General features: G+C 37.7%; 3 protein-coding genes and 1 long non-coding RNA gene across 7 annotated transcripts; 2 read left to right on the top strand and 2 right to left on the bottom strand.

The window, feature by feature from the left end:
• Nucleotides 1-113: 113 nt before the first annotated feature.
• On the bottom strand, nucleotides 114-1989 carry hcar1-2 (hydroxycarboxylic acid receptor 1-2). The gene has a single exon (XM_083569373.1). The coding sequence runs from the start codon at nucleotides 1808-1810 to the stop codon at nucleotides 854-856; it is 957 nt and encodes a 318-aa protein (XP_083425499.1). The 5' UTR covers nucleotides 1811-1989; the 3' UTR covers nucleotides 114-853.
• A 1767-nt stretch (nucleotides 1990-3756) lies between these two features.
• LOC310741496 lies at nucleotides 3757-4223 on the top strand. Its single transcript, XR_014537973.1, has 2 exons — nucleotides 3757-3887; nucleotides 3938-4223. It is a non-coding gene; the product is annotated as an uncharacterized lncRNA (long non-coding RNA).
• Nucleotides 4224-4701: 478 nt separating this feature from the next.
• denr (density-regulated protein) lies at nucleotides 4702-10338 on the bottom strand. 2 transcript variants are annotated; one of them, XM_083569390.1, is made up of 8 exons: nucleotides 10286-10338; nucleotides 9383-9493; nucleotides 9024-9043; nucleotides 8733-8817; nucleotides 8501-8611; nucleotides 5556-5672; nucleotides 5283-5422; nucleotides 4702-5024 (listed from the first exon to the last, which is right to left on the bottom strand). In XM_083569390.1, the coding sequence occupies exons 2-8, from the start codon at nucleotides 9480-9482 to the stop codon at nucleotides 4980-4982; spliced, it is 618 nt and encodes a 205-aa protein (XP_083425516.1). In that variant the 5' UTR covers nucleotides 9483-9493; nucleotides 10286-10338; the 3' UTR covers nucleotides 4702-4979. The 2 variants fall into 2 exon arrangements, with proteins under 2 accessions (XP_083425516.1, XP_083425515.1); XM_083569389.1 differs by having other exon boundaries at nucleotides 10156-10332.
• Nucleotides 10339-10545: 207 nt separating this feature from the next.
• On the top strand, nucleotides 10546-18426 carry ccdc62 (coiled-coil domain containing 62). Of its 3 annotated transcripts, none has more exons than XM_083569362.1 (12): nucleotides 10546-11141; nucleotides 12067-12158; nucleotides 12245-12437; nucleotides 13529-13695; nucleotides 13933-14034; nucleotides 14128-14299; nucleotides 15152-15253; nucleotides 16031-16119; nucleotides 16869-16963; nucleotides 17629-17731; nucleotides 17947-18198; nucleotides 18286-18426. In XM_083569362.1, the coding sequence occupies exons 1-12, from the start codon at nucleotides 11072-11074 to the stop codon at nucleotides 18319-18321; spliced, it is 1473 nt and encodes a 490-aa protein (XP_083425488.1). In that variant the 5' UTR covers nucleotides 10546-11071; the 3' UTR covers nucleotides 18322-18426. The 3 variants fall into 3 exon arrangements, with proteins under 3 accessions (XP_083425488.1, XP_083425489.1, XP_083425487.1); XM_083569363.1 differs by having other exon boundaries at nucleotides 10563-11141; nucleotides 17986-18198; XM_083569361.1 differs by having other exon boundaries at nucleotides 10563-11141; nucleotides 17950-18198.
• The last annotated feature ends 204 nt before the right edge of the window (nucleotides 18427-18630 follow it).

The raw sequence follows: 18630 nt of genomic DNA, 5'->3' as shown, positions 1-18630 counted from the left end.
GAGTCTTTTAAACATGAGTATCTGTAATTCTACTCAAGTGAAGGCTGTGTGTACTTTTGCCACCTCTGCCCAGGACCAGCTGTTTTTTTGTAATTGAATTGGAATGAAAGCACTTTATTATTATTTTATTTTTTTACATTGCTGAAAACACACGTGTGTTAAAAACCCCAGCAAAGGCTCTTGAGCCTGATAAAAAACATCACTAATGTAAACTCTGCAAATGATCCACTATGCAAGAGAAGGTGTACAAACAAGTAAATATATAAGATAAAATAAACCTTTATTCGTCCCACAGTGGGGAAATTTCTTAAATTTCTTAAATTTAAATTTCTTAAATTTCTTATATTCATATAAATTTGAAATAAACTGCCAGCTGAGTGTAGACTAAAGATCGCCCCACCGCACACAAGGAGGAGCCAGAAGTATGAAAGAAGGTGGGATTTTAAATCCCCTGTGGTATATATTATTCACTTTATTTTATAACAAGGCTTTCAATAGCAAGGCTTAACTTACTTTATTCATTCTTTGTACATCATATTTTGCCTATTAAAGACTAAAAACTGCATACTTTCTTTATGGAAGACATTAACAGTAAAGACTAAAGAAATAAGGAAATGTATTACATTAGATACATTAATTTCTGGTCTACAACATGTTGAAGCTTTCAGTATATGCATAAAGTCCCATTTTCCATGAACATTCCTACCAAAATTGCAAAAACAGTACACACTCTCTTTCAGCTTTTGGTAACTAAAATGTAAAAAAAAAGCTGGAATAGTATATACATTATGTACTAAGTGACGTATTAAAAAAACAAGAAATTTTTATGTAATACATCATCTCTCAGTTTACTTTAATCACTTGTTACCGTAGCCACAATCTTCTCTGTTTTTCTCCCTCTGAGTTTCAAAATTAATTTCTCTAAGGTCCCACTGAATGCTGGAGTGGAGAAATAGTACACCAGAGGATTAAGGACACTGTTGAAATAGGTGAAGCAGACCGAAGTGTAAAACGCCAGATTCGCCTCACTGAAGTAGGAGCACTCGCTGTACCAGACCTTCAGTATCCAAACGGCGACTCGTGAGGCAGTACTCGGAAAGAAGCAGACGATGAAGACTACAGCGACGACGAAAATGAACTGAACAGCCCTCTTGATTTTGCCCGAGGTGTCCATTGTCTTGTTTTTCAGCTGCCACGTAATGCAGGCCGTGCAGAAGGTGATAATGATCGTTGGCACGGAAAACTGGATCACGTAAAATGCGTTGTGCCAGTTTGAGAGCGGGTTGCTCCCCATGCATATGTTGAAGCTCTCGCATTGGGTGCGGTTGCCAAAACTGTAGAAGTGGGGTGAGCCAAGCAGGTACGCAGTCATGGCTATTATCATGGCCCACATCCCTGCAGAGACCCACATGGCATAGCTCAGGTCCATCCGATTGATACGGTTGAGCGGGTGTACAATCTTCAGGTACCGGTCCACGGCCACTGCCGTGAGAAAGAATATACCTGCTGCCCTGTTGGCTGCAAGGAGGAAGAGCAGAATGCGGCAGAAAATGTCCCCATGAACCCAGTCCTTGCGTCTGCGGTAGTAATCGGCTCTGAAAGGCAAGCAGAAGAGCACCACTGAGTCAGCTACAGCCAGGTGTGCCAGGTAGATAGAGTTGGGTTTCCAGCTCTCCATGTGGAAGGCGAACATGCACAAGGCTAAAATGTTCCCAGAGAGGCCTAAAATGAACTCTATGAAGAGGATAGGGGGAAGGACTTGGTCCAGAATGGGGGACTCGAAAGCGCAACAAACTGAGGAGTTCGACATGACAAATATGAGCTTCAGAATGTAAAAAGAACTTTACCTCCCAGGGATATTTTATTCTGCGTCCCACGAGGTAGCGCACCTCAGGGTGTCTTTATGTTTCCATGCAAATCATCTTCCTGAGAACTAGTTAAAAGGAAATGATCTCAGCTGTTGCATGCAAATGATCTCAAATGGGACTACTGTAACAAGGCAAATAAAAACGTCCCAATGCTCAGCAGCTTGTGCTCTTACAATAATTAAAAACGATATTAACAATGATACAGTGCCCTATGGCACGCAACACTTTCTCTGAAGGGACGTGTGATCATCGAAACAAACAAAAACAAAACAATGCTTTTGTGATAAATGTAGTGTCTTTATGGTATATATATTTTTTTGCATATATTGTTCATAATATCTCTTAGTTTTGACCCCTTTAATACCACTGACATCCAATGTTTGTTCACAACTGCATCATGGATTTTTCCTTTTAGGTCTTGGTCAATCCAGATCCTGTCCTAAAGGGACTTTTGAAATATGAAAATAAATGCTTTATTTTGGTCAGATGTACAACAGTGGTTCGCAAACTTTGTTCTGCCTTTTCCTACTTTAGAGGAGGATTGATTTTCAAACCCCGTCTGTCCTCATCACCAGAAAAAATGGTAATTAAATACTTCAAGTTTAAAAATGTCTAATCTATCGAAATATAGAATTCAGAATCAATGACATAAAATAAGCAAGTTCAAAAATAAAAGTGTATTTGTGTAGTAGGTACCCTAGTGATGTTTTATTTCACTTGCATTAATGACCTAATTGTTTGTTTGTGGTTGCTTTGAGGTGATGAACTTTATATTTGTTAGAGAAAAGATCTTCATAGATGAAGATTAATGAGGAAGTATTGGGACACCTGACTTTCTTACCTGAAACCGTTACCACAAAGTTAAAGGCACACAAATGTCTTTAAACAAGAGACCCAAACCTGTTTCAGCATGACAATGCCCATGTGCACAGTGAGACTTCTATGAAAATATGGCGTACATGGCTGATTTGCATGAATTTCCACAAACACACATTTCAAAATCTTAGCGGAACAGATTATATCTAATAGAACATAAACATGTTGACTAAATGTTAAACAAAATGCACATATGAATCCCATGTCCACAACCTTCACCCTTGTACTTTATTCTAATCATATTACATACAGAACCAGTCCCATTAACTTAAGACGGCTGCATAATCAGACATGATTTCCATTTCTTCAGCGTATCTAAAAAAGAGCATTAATTTGGTGTATAATTATTTTATCCACTGGAATTCTGATTGAGTCATTCTGAAATAAACATCTCTTATTGATGACCCCAATGTGAACAAAGTAGTGGCCCTAACTGTCTTTCTTAATAAATAAAAAAAGAGAAGTATAAACAACTATTCAACAAGTATTTATAAAGACTGAAAATTGCTTCAGCGTTTTGCTTTGAAATAAACCTTTTAAATAAAAAAAATCTGACTGAACATGTTTACTTGAATGAACTTTCTGTACTGTCAAATTAACACAAAGTAAAGGCAAATTGATCTCGTGTTCTATTTTTACGGACCGGCCTGTAAGGTGTGGCTGATAAACACAACAAAATAAAATGATACCGCCTAAAAACTGGTATTTTCTAAATATAATAATACATGTGAATCCGCTGTGTTGGTTTTTGTTCATTTTGCTCGCTTGGGAGTTTCAATTTAGCGGTAATGTATTATCTGTTACTGGCATTTTGACATGCATCAAGAGTGAGTCATAGACGGATGTGTTGGAAAGAATCCGGTCATTTTCCAAAATAAAACATCGTTCAGAATCAGATAATAAATATGGAAATAAGGTTAGTTATGTACTCTTTCTGTGCGGCCCAGTACCAATTGACCAACGGACCGTGGGTTGGAGACCACTGATCTACGACACTCACTACAAAAGAACAATTTACCAGCTCCAGTCACGTCCCACCTCGTGAAGAATATGGACTTTTAAAAAAGTAGATGCCGAACTCGCAAACATCCTGAACCATCTAGAGACGTACCAGTGCCAATTGGATCCCACTACATGTGTGAAGTTTTGACATTGGACCTCTGGGAGTGTTTAAAGGCTCTGGCATGGAGAAGCTTTTTGCTGGATCTGTGATGATCACAAATGTTGAGCTCAGTAGCTCCTACTTTTATACCAAAGACTGTAGAAAGAACATTTACTTATAATCTTATACTCCTGTACTCGTCAGTTCTCACTCTCCAGTGTTCCGTATTGTTAAAAGATCTATGTTCAAACTCTTGATGTCACCCAAATGAGGATGGGTTCCCCTTTTGAGTCTGGTTCCTCTCAAGGTTTCTTCCTCATAACATCTAAGGGAGTTTTTCCTTGCCACAGTCGCTACGGCTGCTCATCAGGGATAAATGCACACCATTCACCTTCACTGTTGATTTCCGTAAAGCTGCTTTGAGACAATGTCTGTTGTGAAAAGTACTATAGAAATAAACTTGACTTTACCTTCTATTTGTTTGTCTGAAATATGAATTCATGTATATGTAAATTTCATGTATGACCCTGGCAGAGGCTTTTATAGTGCTATTTTAAAATGGCAAACTTTGTTATACCATGTTTGAAATTGGAGATTCGAGTCATGGTGTAAGAAAAGAGCAGCAATAATGTTTCAAGCCTATAAGAATCCTGAGATTCCTTCTGCACAAAAGTATTCGCTACCTTAAAAAACTGCATCTTTCTTTTCCCATTTCCCTTATTGGCATAACAAGGGGTTAAAGGGACCCAACATAATTGCTACAGATATTTACAGCACGTGTTTATCCTTTGCCCTCTAATTAATACATAGAAAACACCTGGTCATCTCAAAAAGAATGTAGAAAGAAGAACAAGCCAGCGAGCCTGGAATTTATTATTAGCTTGCAGTTTGATTGAGCAAAGTGTTGAGATATTCACATCATACCAGACCTTTGGCAAACAAGAGAACAAGCAGCTATCTAGAACTGAGGGGGAGACAAAAAAAAAAAGCGCCAAGGGTGTGGCCGAGTCCACCGTGTTCTATACAGTAAATAAAATAGATATAAAACAATTTGATGTTAACATTTGGCCATGGTGGGGTTTTTCTTTTGTGTCGTGTCACGTCTGATTTCAGTAAAAGTGCACATCGGATTTTTATTTCTTGACTTCTCCGAGGTCGTCAATGCTGTCGTCATCCACCTGTGGGGGGGGGGGGGGGGGGAGAGATGGGTTTTAATGTAATACTCAGGCTCATTAATTTGACAGCTCTGGCACAAAGTAAATCTTAATTACCCGACTAATTTCACTTGTCCGTGACGGGGTATAAAATAAAATGAAAAATACAAAAAGGGATAAAAAAAATTCCAATTTAAAAACAGAATAAAGGAATAAAATAGAATCTACACTATAATCAAATATCATGGCGATGAACCTAATAAATGGAATTTAAAACATTACCTCAGGCCACTTCTCCTGGATGACGTCAATGATGTCATCGGTAAAGTCTCCCTGAATGATGATTTCGTCCTCTGCTGTCACAGAGGCACCGCAGGAGAATTTCTGAGCAAAGAATCTCTGAGCCTCTTTAAGATCGATGTCTAAAAAGAACAAACAAAACAAGGCAATAGTTAGTACCAGTTTTTTTTTCGCTTCACTGATAATTAGCATTATAAAAAAATTTTAAAAAGCGAATTTTAATTCAGAAGAAAAAGATCAAGTGCAACATCTTACCAAAGGTGGCCAAGCCGCACACCCGTGTGACATATTTTTTCTTAGCGCGTGGGATTTTTGCTATCGTTACTTTCTGAGGAACGGTCTTCTTTTTCTGTTTGATTTGACCTCTGCCACCTGAAACCACATTTGAACATCAGGTCAGATTTACAATCAGTAACCACAGTAAGCGATAAGTAACCACAGTCAGGACCACAGATCTCATATATACAGTGGGTACGGAAAGTATTCAGACCCCCTTAAATTTTTCACTCTTTTTTATTTTGCAGCCATTTGCTAAAATCATTTAAGTTCATTTCTTTTCCTCATGAATGTACACATAGCACCCCATACTGACAGAAAAACACAGAATTGTTGACACTGTTGCAGATTTATTAAAAAAGAAAAACTGAAATAACACATGGTCCTAAGTATTCAGACCCTTTGCTCAGTATTTAGTAGAAGCCCCCTTTTGATCTAATACAGCCAGGAGTCTTTTTGGGAAAGATGCAACAAGTCTTTCACACCTGGATTTGGGGATCCTCTGCCATTCCTCCTTGCAGATCCTCTCCAGTTCTGTCAGGTTGGACGGTAAACGTTGGTGGACAGCTATTTTTAGGTCTCTCCAGTGATGCTCAATTGGGTTTAAGTCAGGGCTCTGGCTGGGCCATTTAAGAACAGTCACGGAGTTGTTGTGAAGCCACTCCTTCGTTATTTTAGCTGTGTGCTTAGGGTCATTGTCTTGTTGGAAGGTAAACCTTCAGCCCAGTCTGAGGTCCAAAGCACTCTGGAGAAGGTTTTCGTCCAGGATATCCCTGTCCTTGGCCGCATTCATCTTTCCCTTGATTGCAACCAGTCGTCCTGTCCCTGAAGCTGAAAAACACCCACACAGCATTATGCTGCCACCACCATGCTTCACTGTTGAGACTGTATTGGACAAGTGATGAGCAGTGCCTGGTTTTCTCCACACATACCGCTTAGAATTAAGGCCAAAAAGTTCTATCTTGGTCTCATCAGACCAGAGAATCTTATTTCTCACCATCTTGGAGAACTCCATGCGGGTTTTCATGTGTCCTGCACTGAGGAGAGGCTTCCGTCGGGCCACTCTGCTATAAAGCCCCACTGGTGAAGGGCTGCAGTGATGGTTGACTTTCTAAAACTTTCTCCCATCTCCCGACTGCATCTCTGGAGCTCAGCCACAGTGATCTTTGGGTTCTTCTTTACCTCTCTCACCAAGGCTCTTCTCCCCCGATAGCTCAGTTTGGCCGGACGGCCAGCTCTAGGAAGGGTTCTGGTCGTCCCAAACGTCTTCCATTTAAGGATTACGGAGGCCACTGTGCTCTTAGGAACCTTTAGTGCTGCAGAAATTTTTTTGGAACCTTGGCCAGATCTGTGCCTTGCCACAATTCTGTCTCTGAGCTCTTCAGGCAGTTCCTTTGACCTTAATGATTCTCATTTGCTCTGACATGCATTGTGATCTGTAAGGTCTTATATAAACAGGTGTGTGGCTTTCCTAATCAAGTCCAATCAGTATAATAAAAAAATTTCTGGACTCAAATGAAGGTGTAGAACCATCTCAAGGATGATCAGAAGAAATGGAGAGCACCTGAGTTAAATATATGAGTGTCACAGCAAAGGGTCTGAATACTTAGGACCATGTGATATTTCAGTTTTTCTTTTTTAATAAATCTGCAAAAAGGTCAACAATTCTGTGTTTTTCTGTCAGTATGGGGAGCTGTGTGTACATTCATGAGGAAAATAAATGAACTTAAATGATTTTAGCAAATGGCTGCAATATAACAAAAAGTGAAAAATTTAAGGGGGTCTGAATACTTTCCGTACCCACTGTATATAACAGCAGGTACTCCAAATTAATAATATACTATTAATCATTAACTTTTATTACCCCATATTCCAATTATTTGAATAAATAGTTAAATTCTATTGTTGGATGAAACACATAGCAAGGAAGGAAAGTCTATATATTATAAATAGTGAAAATAAACAGATTTTTTTTTATGTGTAACCCAAATGAAAAGCAAAAAAGCCCTTAATTTAAACAAAAAAACAAAACAAAAAAAAATTGTATTATTATTTTAAAAGCATAAAAACGCTAAAGAACCCACAGCGCTAGAGTTAGCCTCTAACCAGGAACTAGTGCTAGGAATTCTTTAGCGTTTTATGTCCAGCTTTAAGGATTTCTCTTAAAAGGACAGAGGGAATAAATGAAGGATGGAAGGAATGAAGACATTTGTTAAAGTATGCTGAAATAAGCAGAAAAGTTAAGTAGATCATACCTTTATAATTATATTTAATTAATTACAATTTTCCATTAATTCAATTTTATTTCATTCATTTAATGTGAGACAAATAAATGTTTTCCTTCGATGTTTGGATAGGAGGAGCCCGATAGAACTACAAGTTTTCTGCCAACAAGTGAATATACAGACTATTATAATAATGTTGTAAATAAAAAAAATGCTTTAAATAATTATTATTACTGTGCATAAATAAACATCCCTGTAATAGTTTTAAGTTTTACTTTCCATGATCTATGACCGACACAGGAGTATTTTGGCAGCAGGAATAGAAACGGGTATAAGTGTCTGGAATATTCTGGTGTAATTGAATTCAGTAAATGAATGGATTGTTTTTCAGTGCATCGATAGTGCAATTTACTGGCTGACACACACACACACATCTCAAATCTGACTGATTAGACTACATAAGTCCGTAGTCAGGGACACCCCTAATATTTATTTATTTAGATAGATAGATAGATAGATAGATAGATAGATAGATAGATAGATAGATAGATAGATAGATAGATAGATAGACAGACAGACAGACAGACAGACAGAGACAGACAGACAGGTAATGCCTACATTCTTACGATGCACTACAGCTTATTGTTAATGCCCTAAACAAAAACAATAATAAAAAATGAAAAACAATTGAAACAGCACCTCTCTTCTGCTTCTTCTTCTCTTCTTCCTCTCCAGCAGGTGGCACCTCTGCACCTGCTCCACCTCCACCTCCACCACCTCCTCCTCCTGTTTCCTGCTTGGGCACATTCCCTGCGGCCACAAACACTCAGTCTTTCCTTTGTTGCCCACACAACACATAAAACTGTACAAGTTATAATATAAATTGTGTAGTGCCTACATGACTCGTGTCAGGAGTGATGCCAGCGCTTACCCATAGTCATTCTAGCAAACATGTCTGGGAAATTTTTCTCTAGCCACTGTCTGCATTTCGCTGGCTCAGGCATGTACTCACAGTACTGCAGATTGCAAAAAAAAAAAAAAAAAAAAAAAAAAAAGAAAGAAAGAAAGAAAAAGATGACACAGTTTGAACATTTACTGCAAAAAATTAAAAAATAATAATAACATTATCTAAACGTTCCATTAGACCCAAGATAAATGTGAACTTAATCTCATAATTATAATAATAACAAATGACAACTAATGCACTTGTATGTGGTCCTACCTCAGATGGCAAAGAGCATACTGCAAAGAAAAAGACATATAGTTAAGTCTTTTTTTCACAATCAAACTTCTCTTAAAATAAAATATATACCGTAACATATATATGAAAAAACCTCATAAACAATCATCATTTCTATATCAGATATGACCAGTCTCAGGAACATCAGGCATAAAAAGAATACACCCTGGATGAGATGCCTGGGCATAATGTTCTTTCAAATCTAGAGGCAATTTAGAGACATCAATTCACCTACTAAATCAAGGAAAGAAGCCTGAATGAAAGAAAGAAAACAAAACTCCAAACAGAGAGTAGACAGAGAGCAGCATTTTATCAGGAGCTCTGGTGTGGTTGATGGTTACCTCCACAGTAAAGCACTTTCAGGGGGTACTTCATGTCTCCATCAGCCCGATCCGCTTTATTTTCCGGAGAGCCTGACTCGGCAGTCTCAATAGCAGACATGTTGATTATTTCTAGGACATTTGGAGCAAAAAATATTTAAGGTCAACATGGTTAACATGGTGTGATCAGATTAAAATGGTGTGTTAGTCCTGGAAAAAAAAAACCCTACCCTGGACATGTAAGTGTCAGGACCAATTTAAGCAAAGAAAACAAATACATTTATTTCCTTGGTTGGAAACCCAAGCTTAGTGGTTCTTCCTAATGATGAAATTGGTTAAATGAAATGACAGACATAAGATCTGGAATGTTATTTTATACTATAAGAGAATTACAATGTCATAATAACAGGAGATCGAACGCAGATCCAGATGATAAAGCAAACCCAGACATGTTATTCTGTCATAACGGTGATAAGATCTCTCAGATCTCTCAGCTGCCATCAGGGCCAACAGTCTCTCAGCAAAACAGTGTGTCAGTGTAGCATGAGAGGGGACACATAACCGCCCCGATGAAAATAAACACGCAAGTCATACACATTGTTCTGCAGTAAACTAGGCTCAATCCCAATCCGATGAATACATGAACTAAATCTTGGCAGCAGGAACCCATTTGGGATTCAGCCCCAGTCTCCATCTCTATGGAGAAAATTTCCACCCATTCATTAGCCACGGCTGCTAGCAAAGCAACAGCTTTAACACAATTTAGCACAACATAAAGGTGTGACAACGCATACCTCTGGACCTTCCTCACAATTCTTTTCTTGCCAGTAAAATCTTGAGCATTATTACGTGAAGCGTTTTAAGTGAGATATTTTTTTCCCCCGTTTGAGTAAATATACTAAATGTTTTACAGCTTGAGCACACCTCTACAGCCTGGTTTGGCGTTGGGGTCTTACCAGTAGCTCCTGCGCAGACGCGAAACAAGGCAACGTTGGCTGTTAACAGAAATGCCTGACACGTTGTTTGAATATGTAACAACTTTATATTCTTAATCAAAATAAATGCTAGGATTAAATCTAAAAAATATCTTTTAAAAAAGTAGGAAAAAAAGCCATAAACTCTAAATACGCTTAAAATGATTTTATTAGTTAGATTTTAGAACAAGCAATATTTAGGTTGACCACAAGAGGTTCTGGTCGAAACGATGAATTTCAAAAGTTTTAATAAAATACCGTTTGCCTAGTAAAAGAGCGAGTTAACGTTTTTTAACAGAGAAACACATGTAATATAATTGTTCCTGATTTTAATGCCAATATATGACCTATATAATGAGCTTTTACACCGACTATATAAACTGTAGATCTTAAAAAATAGAACAGACAACAAATAGAGTTTATTATTAAGAGTCGCTGCTGCAGGTCTGAATTGGGTTTCAACATTTTGATTTCGAGAGAAAGTTATGAACGTTTATAACCGTTAGTTTGGTTCTGTTGGGACTGAAAATCTGTAGCTTGGTGTTAAAGTCTTAAAGATTTTATTAAACCTGAAATGAGCAGAATTTCAGACCATTGAGAGAGAGAGACTGTGTGTGTGTGTGTGTGAGTGAGAGAGAGAGAGGGAGACTGAACCTGAACATGTCAATAACGAGAGTTGTTAGTGAAATGAATGAATGACAGGAGCTGATAATGTGCAAGTCCACAATTCCAGCTTATGAAGACGACATGGATGAAGAAAGAGAAAAAAGACGATTATAAGCCTAAAGGATGTGGGAGCACAAATGGTAATGAAAGAAAAGTAGAAGGTTAAAACGAGGCCTAATTGAATATTAGGCTTTAATTTTATCATATATCTATTTGTTCTGTTTGACCATGTTAAAATAAGATACACAGGCTTTCTAAAGATTTTTTAAAGGCTTTTTGTAGTGTCAAAATGTGCAGAGAGCAGACTTCTGGAATATAATATTTTGGGGTGTGATGTTATAATCACCAACCACTTGATTGTGTCAGGTTTCTCAATGTAAAGTGATGTGGATTGTTTTTCAACACCGTCACATATCAAACTGTATTATTGCTCTCGCTTTACCAATTCCCATTTTTGTTATAATTGTCGCATGTTATGATTGCTATATGTATAGAGTTAAGTTTAGTTTTGCAGAAAGACTTTAAAACTGTTTTTTCTATTTAAAGAAGACAGAAAAAGTGGCATCCTGACACTGGAGACTCCCTCCATAACTGTTACACAAACCACTAATACAGAAAACGGTTCCAGACCAACAATTGTGTGTGTGTGTGTGTATATATATATATATATATATATATATATATATATATATATATATATATATATATATATATATATATATATATATATATATATATTAACTGATTTCTGATAAAGTTTGTTCTGATTTATTAACTATTTTTGTGTGGCTTGTGTGCAGTAAAAGTAAGTTGTTAGTATAGTAGCATATTTTAGAAACAATGTATATTATTGTAATGCTTTCGTGTGTTTATTAATTCATCTTAATTCATTAATTAATCATTTAAATTACAGATGTTAGAGCTGCCTTTATAGAAATTAATCAACGCTTTTGAACTAGTCAAGATCATGCACTCAGCAGTGCTGTGGTATCAGTAAATATCACTGTCATTCTTAAAATAACCCTGATTAAAAAAAAAAAAAAAAAAAAACTTTTTTGCACGCAGGTAAAGGCAGCATGGAAAGACGAACTCCAAAGAGCACCTATAACATCTATAACAATTATCAGTCACCTCCCTCAGCTATGCAGGGGTCTCAGGTAAGAGACAGGTGTATTTTTGGTGCTTACAGTCTAAATGCTTGCGCTAGTAATTACTAACTGTTGGTTGTATGCATTTCTGGTAGACTCAAGCAAGTGATCTGGAGATCACAACCATCCAGAAACAGCGGATAGAGCTGCAGCTCCTCGTAGCAGAACTGAAGGATCGTGATCGGGAGCTCAACAGCATGGCTGCAGCTCATCACAGACAACTGCAGGCGTGGGAGCAGGATCGACACAGAGTACTGACTCTGGAGCAGAGGTGTGCACGCCTTGAAGGTGAGCAGTTCATATTACTTTCTATTGTTAGAACTGTAATGTAGAAGCCAATTAAAGCATAGAGTTAAACAGATCAAGATTAAAGGCTTGCGCTGATTTGTCGCCTCACTTCTGAACTCACATTATTCCAGTTTTGAGCACAGTCTTCAGGTAATGTCGTTCCTGTGACCTACTAGTGGTTTAACTTTACTGGACTGTCATGTCACAATTCTAGTCGATTCACTTCCCAGAATGTTTTGAACAAAATCTAAATGGTACAAGAGTGAAAAAAGTAAACAGTATGTAATAAGAAATAGATTAGGTTCACCATATCATAAAAAAGATGAAAGGGAAAGATGATCAATAAAAACTTAAAAAAAAGACCTGTGGCAGCACCTGAGGCATCAAAATCAGAAACAGTTCCAAAGTCAGTGCTCCACTGACTGACTAATCTGAATCACAAATTTCCATGATGCACATTTTTGTATCTCAATGACTACAAACTAAGCAGTTTACATTTACTATATAAAAAGCATTATATTATTTTTTTTTTATATATATTTTAAACAATATAAGAAAATTAAAACCATACATGTGTGATATGGTTTTCATTTTCTTATATTGTATAAGATGTATAAAAATTGAGGTCTAAAAACAATGCCATGAATCCATCTTGACTAGAATAAAAACCATAAAGATTATGAAGGAATTGATATTGTAGATGGCTTGAGGTGGCAAAGGCAAACCTTTTGCGTTCTAATTTTGGATTAAATATATTGTCTGTCATATGGAGATTTATAAAAAAAATTGTCATTTTTCAAAATTGTTATTTTATTTGTATAGCGATTTCAACAATGAAAATTGTCTCAAAGCAGCTTTACACAGATGTTGTAATACAAATGATTAAGGCGTTATTTATAAGTGTAAGTTTGTCCCTGATGGAGCAAGCCGGTGGGGACTGTGGCAATGAAAATCTCCCCAAGATGGCATAAGGAAGAACCCTTGAGAGGAACCAGACTCAAGAGGAAACCCATCCTAATCTGAGGTGCACCCAAATGTCCATTTTAGACGACACTAATGATCTATAATATAAAATTGGTTTCTGTCACTAGATGAGCTGAAGAAGCGCAATCAGGTTATCAGAGCCATTAGCAAACGTTTGAAGGAGGCGGAGATGCGTGAGCAGGACAGCCGCACAGAGCTAAGCAGCATCCACAAGCAGATGCAGGAGCTTAGCCAGAGACAAGAGCATAGCAGCCAACACCACCAAGACCTGGAGGTTACTGTTTTGTGTGTTGTCCTTATTTAGTAATATCTGTAGATATTTATTAGCAGTAGAGGTGGATCTTGTATTGGTTTTTCATTATTAAAGGTTATTATTAAAATGGATTAAATGCAATTAATATTGAAATGGTCAACGCAATAACTATATGTACTGTTATACTAATAGCTGGCTAATTTTTAAACTGTGTTTTGTTTAATTATTTTGAATTTAAATGCTGATAATTTTTCAAAGGAGAAGAATCGGAGTCTGAACTCGAGCATCATGACTCTCTCATCCCAGCTTGGCCAAGTTCAGGTTCATGAGGAAGAGCTAAGCTCCATACTCAAACTGAAGGTGACTCCTCAATCTCTTGCTCTCTATTACTCTAATACGGGAAATGTGTATTTTGTTTGCAGTTTCTCCTTGTTTATATCTGTATTTACTCAGGACAAAGATTTGACAGAAGCCACAAATCGCATATTAGATCTGACTGATCGGCTACAAGATTCTGAGTCATTGCTAAAGAAGTTCCAGTCTCGTGAGAGCAAAATGTTACAGGAAACAGAGGAGTACAAGCGGCGCTTCAGAGAGGCCAAACATCAAAATGCCCAATTAAATGGTAAAAATAGTATCTATTACAGTTTTAATAAAATAAATAAATTGTGCTTGGGCAATTCTACCAAAAAAATTGCAAAAATATCAGGATAAGGCTGTGCAAATCTAATTGAGACATATACTAAAAGTATCTATGATTAATGAAGGCTATATATATATATATATATATATATATATATATATATATATATATTATAGTGCAAATCTCAGCGCATTCCTATAAACTTTTCCTTTCACTCTTGCAGATACCCTTCTATCGCAAATCACTCCTGCCACTCTTCTCCACCCACTCCACCCTGCCTGCACTCTTTTCTTCACTTCTCTAATACACTCTCCATTACTTCGCACTGTTGATCCCCAGGTACCTGAACTCTGATTACACCCTAAGTGAACATGTCAAAACTGTGTCCAAAGTGTCAATATTTTGTGTGAGCACCATTGTTATATAGCACTGCCTTAATCCTCCTGGGCATGGATTTCACCAGCGCTTTACAGGTTGTTGCTGGGATCCTCTTCCATAATGACATTACAGAGCTGCTGGATGTTAGACACAGGGCGATTCTCTACCTGTCGCTTGAGGATGCCCCACAGGTGCTCAATAGAGTTCATGTCTGGAGACATACTTGGCCACTCCATCACCTTCAGTTTCCTCAGCAAGGCAATGGTCATCTTGGCAGTGTGTTTGGGGTCTTTGTTATGTTGGAAAACTTGGCCTAGTTTCTGAAGCGAGGGCATCATGTTATGTGTTTAACTTTGACTATAATCTGTTATAATGTCCTGAAACCTTGTGATATAGATGTATGTTGAGCCATGTAATTTACGGGTTTTTTTTTTGTGGGGGGACCTTTTTCACCAGGTGAGCTTCAAGAAAAGACTCTAGAGAACAACACACAACGAGAGGAGCTCATTCGGCTTAGACAAGAGAACCAGCTGCTAAGGAAAGAACTAGCACTCGCAGGTACAAATATATAGAAAGGAATTCCGTATTTTCCGGACTATAAGCCGCTACTTTTTCCCACGCTTTGAACCCCGCGGCCTAAACAACGAAGCGGCTTATTTATGAATTTTTCCTGTGTTTTTCCAAAGGTGCTCTTTGGAGTTCGTCTTTCCATGCTGCCTTTACCTGCGTGCAAAAAACTGAGCGACATGGTTTCCAAAACTCGTGCTTTTTTATTTTTCTTGGCAACAGCGTTACGGGTTAGTCAAAGAAACTTAGAAATGAGCATCAGAAAATAATAAGGACATATTCGTCAGTCTTGCACACATGCAGTAATACCGAAAAAAATGCGGCGGCAGGCTATTCCCAAAATGCCGCTCTGCTCTTAAAGGAGCCACAACATATTTCACCTGTTACACCGTGTAACAGACACTGTCTTTCGTTAAAGCCTGTGTAAATTTCATTACTTTCAACGGCTTATAGACAGGTGCGGCTTATTTATGTTAAAAATCAAACTCTTTGTAAAATTCAGTGGGTGCGGCTTATATTTGGGTGCGCTTAATAGTCCGGAAATTACAGTAGTTATTAATGATCTATTTTGTGTCTTGTTGTTCTCATTTCCAAAGGCAAAGCGGGTTTTATTCATTTTAGTGGTTCTGTTCATTCATTTGAATTGTATTGTTGTTTTATTTTTTTCTACACTATTTATGCCACATAAATGTATGTATTAATCCTGATGTTTTAGGCTTTCTGATTAGAAAAGAATGTTGATGCTTCGTTGCACTTTGTGTTGTGTAGATCAGGGCGAAAGTTGGAAGGAAGAGTTACTTGCGCTCGCCCGATCCAAACAAGAGCGCACAGAATCGGAGCTTCTCTGCCTGCGCCAGGTATTTCCTACTTTTTCACTGAAGGTTAATAATGATGAACGGCAGTGAGTAGAGTGCAAATTGGCCATGGTGCAGACTATTTGGTTTTCACTTGCTTTCCTATTTTCATTTAAGTCACAGTAAATATTTATTAGCATGTTCAGAAAAAAAGAGCTAGTGAAGATTGTTTAATGATTTAATTTCAGTTCTGAGTTTCTTAAAATGTCTTTGCCCTTCCCCTTTCGCTCGATTCTTACGCAGTCATCCGGTTTTTCGGCATTCCTCGAGTGTTTCATCCATTTCTCTTCAGGAGACTCAGTTAGCCATGGGCTTGATCTTATCACTTGTCTGGCCCTATTTGAAAACTTTTTTGGAAAAGTATGGCTATTACGTTTTCAGATTAATACTAGGTACAAATTGTCTTCATACCTTAAGGTTTGCTTGCAATTTGTAATTGTCGGATACGAAGCACCATGATGTTTATTTGTTCCTTTTAGCAGCATGAATGATAAAATTTTATTCCTTACCTACTGCATATTTTCACTTTTCACTGCATATTTTCAAATGTATTTCAGCACATTTATTTACTTTTTGTTCTCTCAAGATATCAAGACATTTGGTACAAAATAGATGTGCTAAGGTCTTAAAATCAGAGAGTACTGAAGTGTGTGTGTGTGTGTGTGTGTGTGTGTGTGTGTGTGTGTGTGTGTGTGTGTGTGTGTGTGTGTGTGTGTGTGTGTGTGTGTGTGTGTGTGTGTTTGATGTCATAGGTGTGTGAGCACCAGCAGAATGACCTACAGCTCTTGAAACTCAACCTAGAGACGACCAAAGAGGCATTAATGCAGTACGAAAGATCACCTGCAAGGCAAAGAGAAAATCACAGTTAAATCATTTATTTAAAATAAAATCTAACTTATTTATGCCATTTTAACTGAAACACATTTCTGGTTCTAGTGGATAGCAAGTAGCAGGAGGGTACTGTGTTTTAGAACACTATAACTATCGGTAAACAGGGATAGGAGAGTGTATAGAAGAGTGGCATAGGAAAAGCCTAGTCTTACTCAAAGGGTGATACTAAACAATCACTGCTACTCCATCAGGAGGACTTGGAGCTGATAAAATAATCTGCTGTGGAGTAAAGAAACAAGTGCAAGTTGAAAAATTCCAGGCAGTAATGGTGATGGGGCTTCAGCTGAGCATGCTCCCACTTTACCCCACTGCTGTGATTGTAGCAGAGATCCAGCAGAGCATAAGGCAGTAGCCTAATGGATTTCATAGCCATCACAAACCTCTGTGGAGACAGAATACCGAGCACTGTTTGTAGATGTTAATCCAAATGACCTACATTCCTCTCGGTGGGACATCAGTCAGAACGAATAAATTGAGTAAAAAGTGTAAATTATTTTTTCAAGTAGATTTCTATTATAAAATAGTTCTCTTGTGTTTCCACAGCCTTTCCAGTGCATATTAGTACTAATGCTGCTGCCTTATTGATATTAATAATAATGATTTTTTTACTCTTTTGTCCAGTCCTGAGGATGTGACTTGGATGTACATGGACCATTCTACACCATCACCACGGAGGAGGACAACGAGTCCTACACTTGTAGAAGAAACAACACTAAACAAACAGGTAGTTCCATCCAGGGTGCATTTCTCCCTCACTCCCAGTGTTCAGGCTTCAGATCCACCACGACAGAATTAAAGAATTACGTGTAAACCTGTATTTAAGTGAGAGAGATTTTATCATTTTTGTAATTGTACTTACATTTAATGCTCAATTATCTTGACTTCCTACAAACAGTCAGTTGAGCTGAATGAAACAAACCTCCAGTGCATTTCTTACAGCAGCAGGAGGCGTTCACCTCTTCCACATCTCGCTTGCAGCGCTTGCTGGCTGAGTCACAGTTAATGGTGGCAAGTTTGGAACTCTCATCTGGAAAACCTCAAAGCTATTTCCAAGGGCCTCCAAGTCCTGTCCTGGCTTCCACTTCGCATAGTAACTCTCTCTGCAGCCTCAACGATGGCCAGAATAATGCAGAGGGTCACGACCAGTTCCAGTTCCCCAGTAATAGCCATAATGAAAGACAATCAAGAAAGGTATATAATTGTTTTCCTTTGCTCTTTCAATAGAGAAATTGATTCATTAATGTGTAACTTGAATTTTATTTATTTATTTCCTTTTAGGATGGTTCTCAATTGCATAGCATTGGTACTTCATAGAAAACCAAGCAATATGGTCAAAAACACTTTGAATAGACGACTTGGGACTTTGACAATGGACCAACATGGACATCTTTAATGGTGCTTCTTTTAGACATGGCCGTTCCTTCAAACTGCCAGTGCCATTGGAATACAAATAAATAGTTTTAAGTCATCAAAGAGTGATGATTACAAATATTTTAACTACAGAGTTTGTAATTTAAAAAATTTTATGTTCAGTTTTTTTTTAACAATAACCATAGGGAGCTATTATACTTCTTAAAATAGTAAACATAACATGCTTTGTCCTGTGGACCGACTACCAATTTA

The sequence above is a fragment of the Silurus aristotelis genome (assembly GCF_946808225.1).
Source record: "Silurus aristotelis genome assembly, chromosome: 18".
Taxonomy (NCBI): domain Eukaryota; kingdom Metazoa; phylum Chordata; class Actinopteri; order Siluriformes; family Siluridae; genus Silurus; species Silurus aristotelis.
The sequence above is the reverse complement of the archived record's forward strand: the minus strand, read 5'-3'. Positions and strand labels throughout refer to the sequence as shown.

Coding starts and splice junctions, on each gene's coding strand:
- denr (XM_083569390.1), bottom strand. CDS start 9,482: ATGTCTGCTATTGAGACTGCCGAGTCAGGCTCTCCGGAAAATAAAGCG. Junction 8,612..8,732: donor GTTTGCTAGAATGACTATGG/GTAAGCGCTGGC, acceptor TTGTGGCCGCAG/GGAATGTGCCCAAGCAGGAA. Junction 5,673..8,500: donor GAAGAAGAAGCAGAAGAGAG/GTGCTGTTTCAA, acceptor ATGTGGTTTCAG/GTGGCAGAGGTCAAATCAAA.
- hcar1-2 (XM_083569373.1), bottom strand. CDS start 1,810: ATGTCGAACTCCTCAGTTTGTTGCGCTTTCGAGTCCCCCATTCTGGAC.
- ccdc62 (XM_083569362.1), top strand. CDS start 11,072: ATGAAGACGACATGGATGAAGAAAGAGAAAAAAGACGATTATAAGCCT. Junction 12,438..13,528: donor GAGGTGTGCACGCCTTGAAG/GTGAGCAGTTCA, acceptor TTCTGTCACTAG/ATGAGCTGAAGAAGCGCAAT. Junction 18,199..18,285: donor ATGAAAGACAATCAAGAAAG/GTATATAATTGT, acceptor ATTTCCTTTTAG/GATGGTTCTCAATTGCATAG.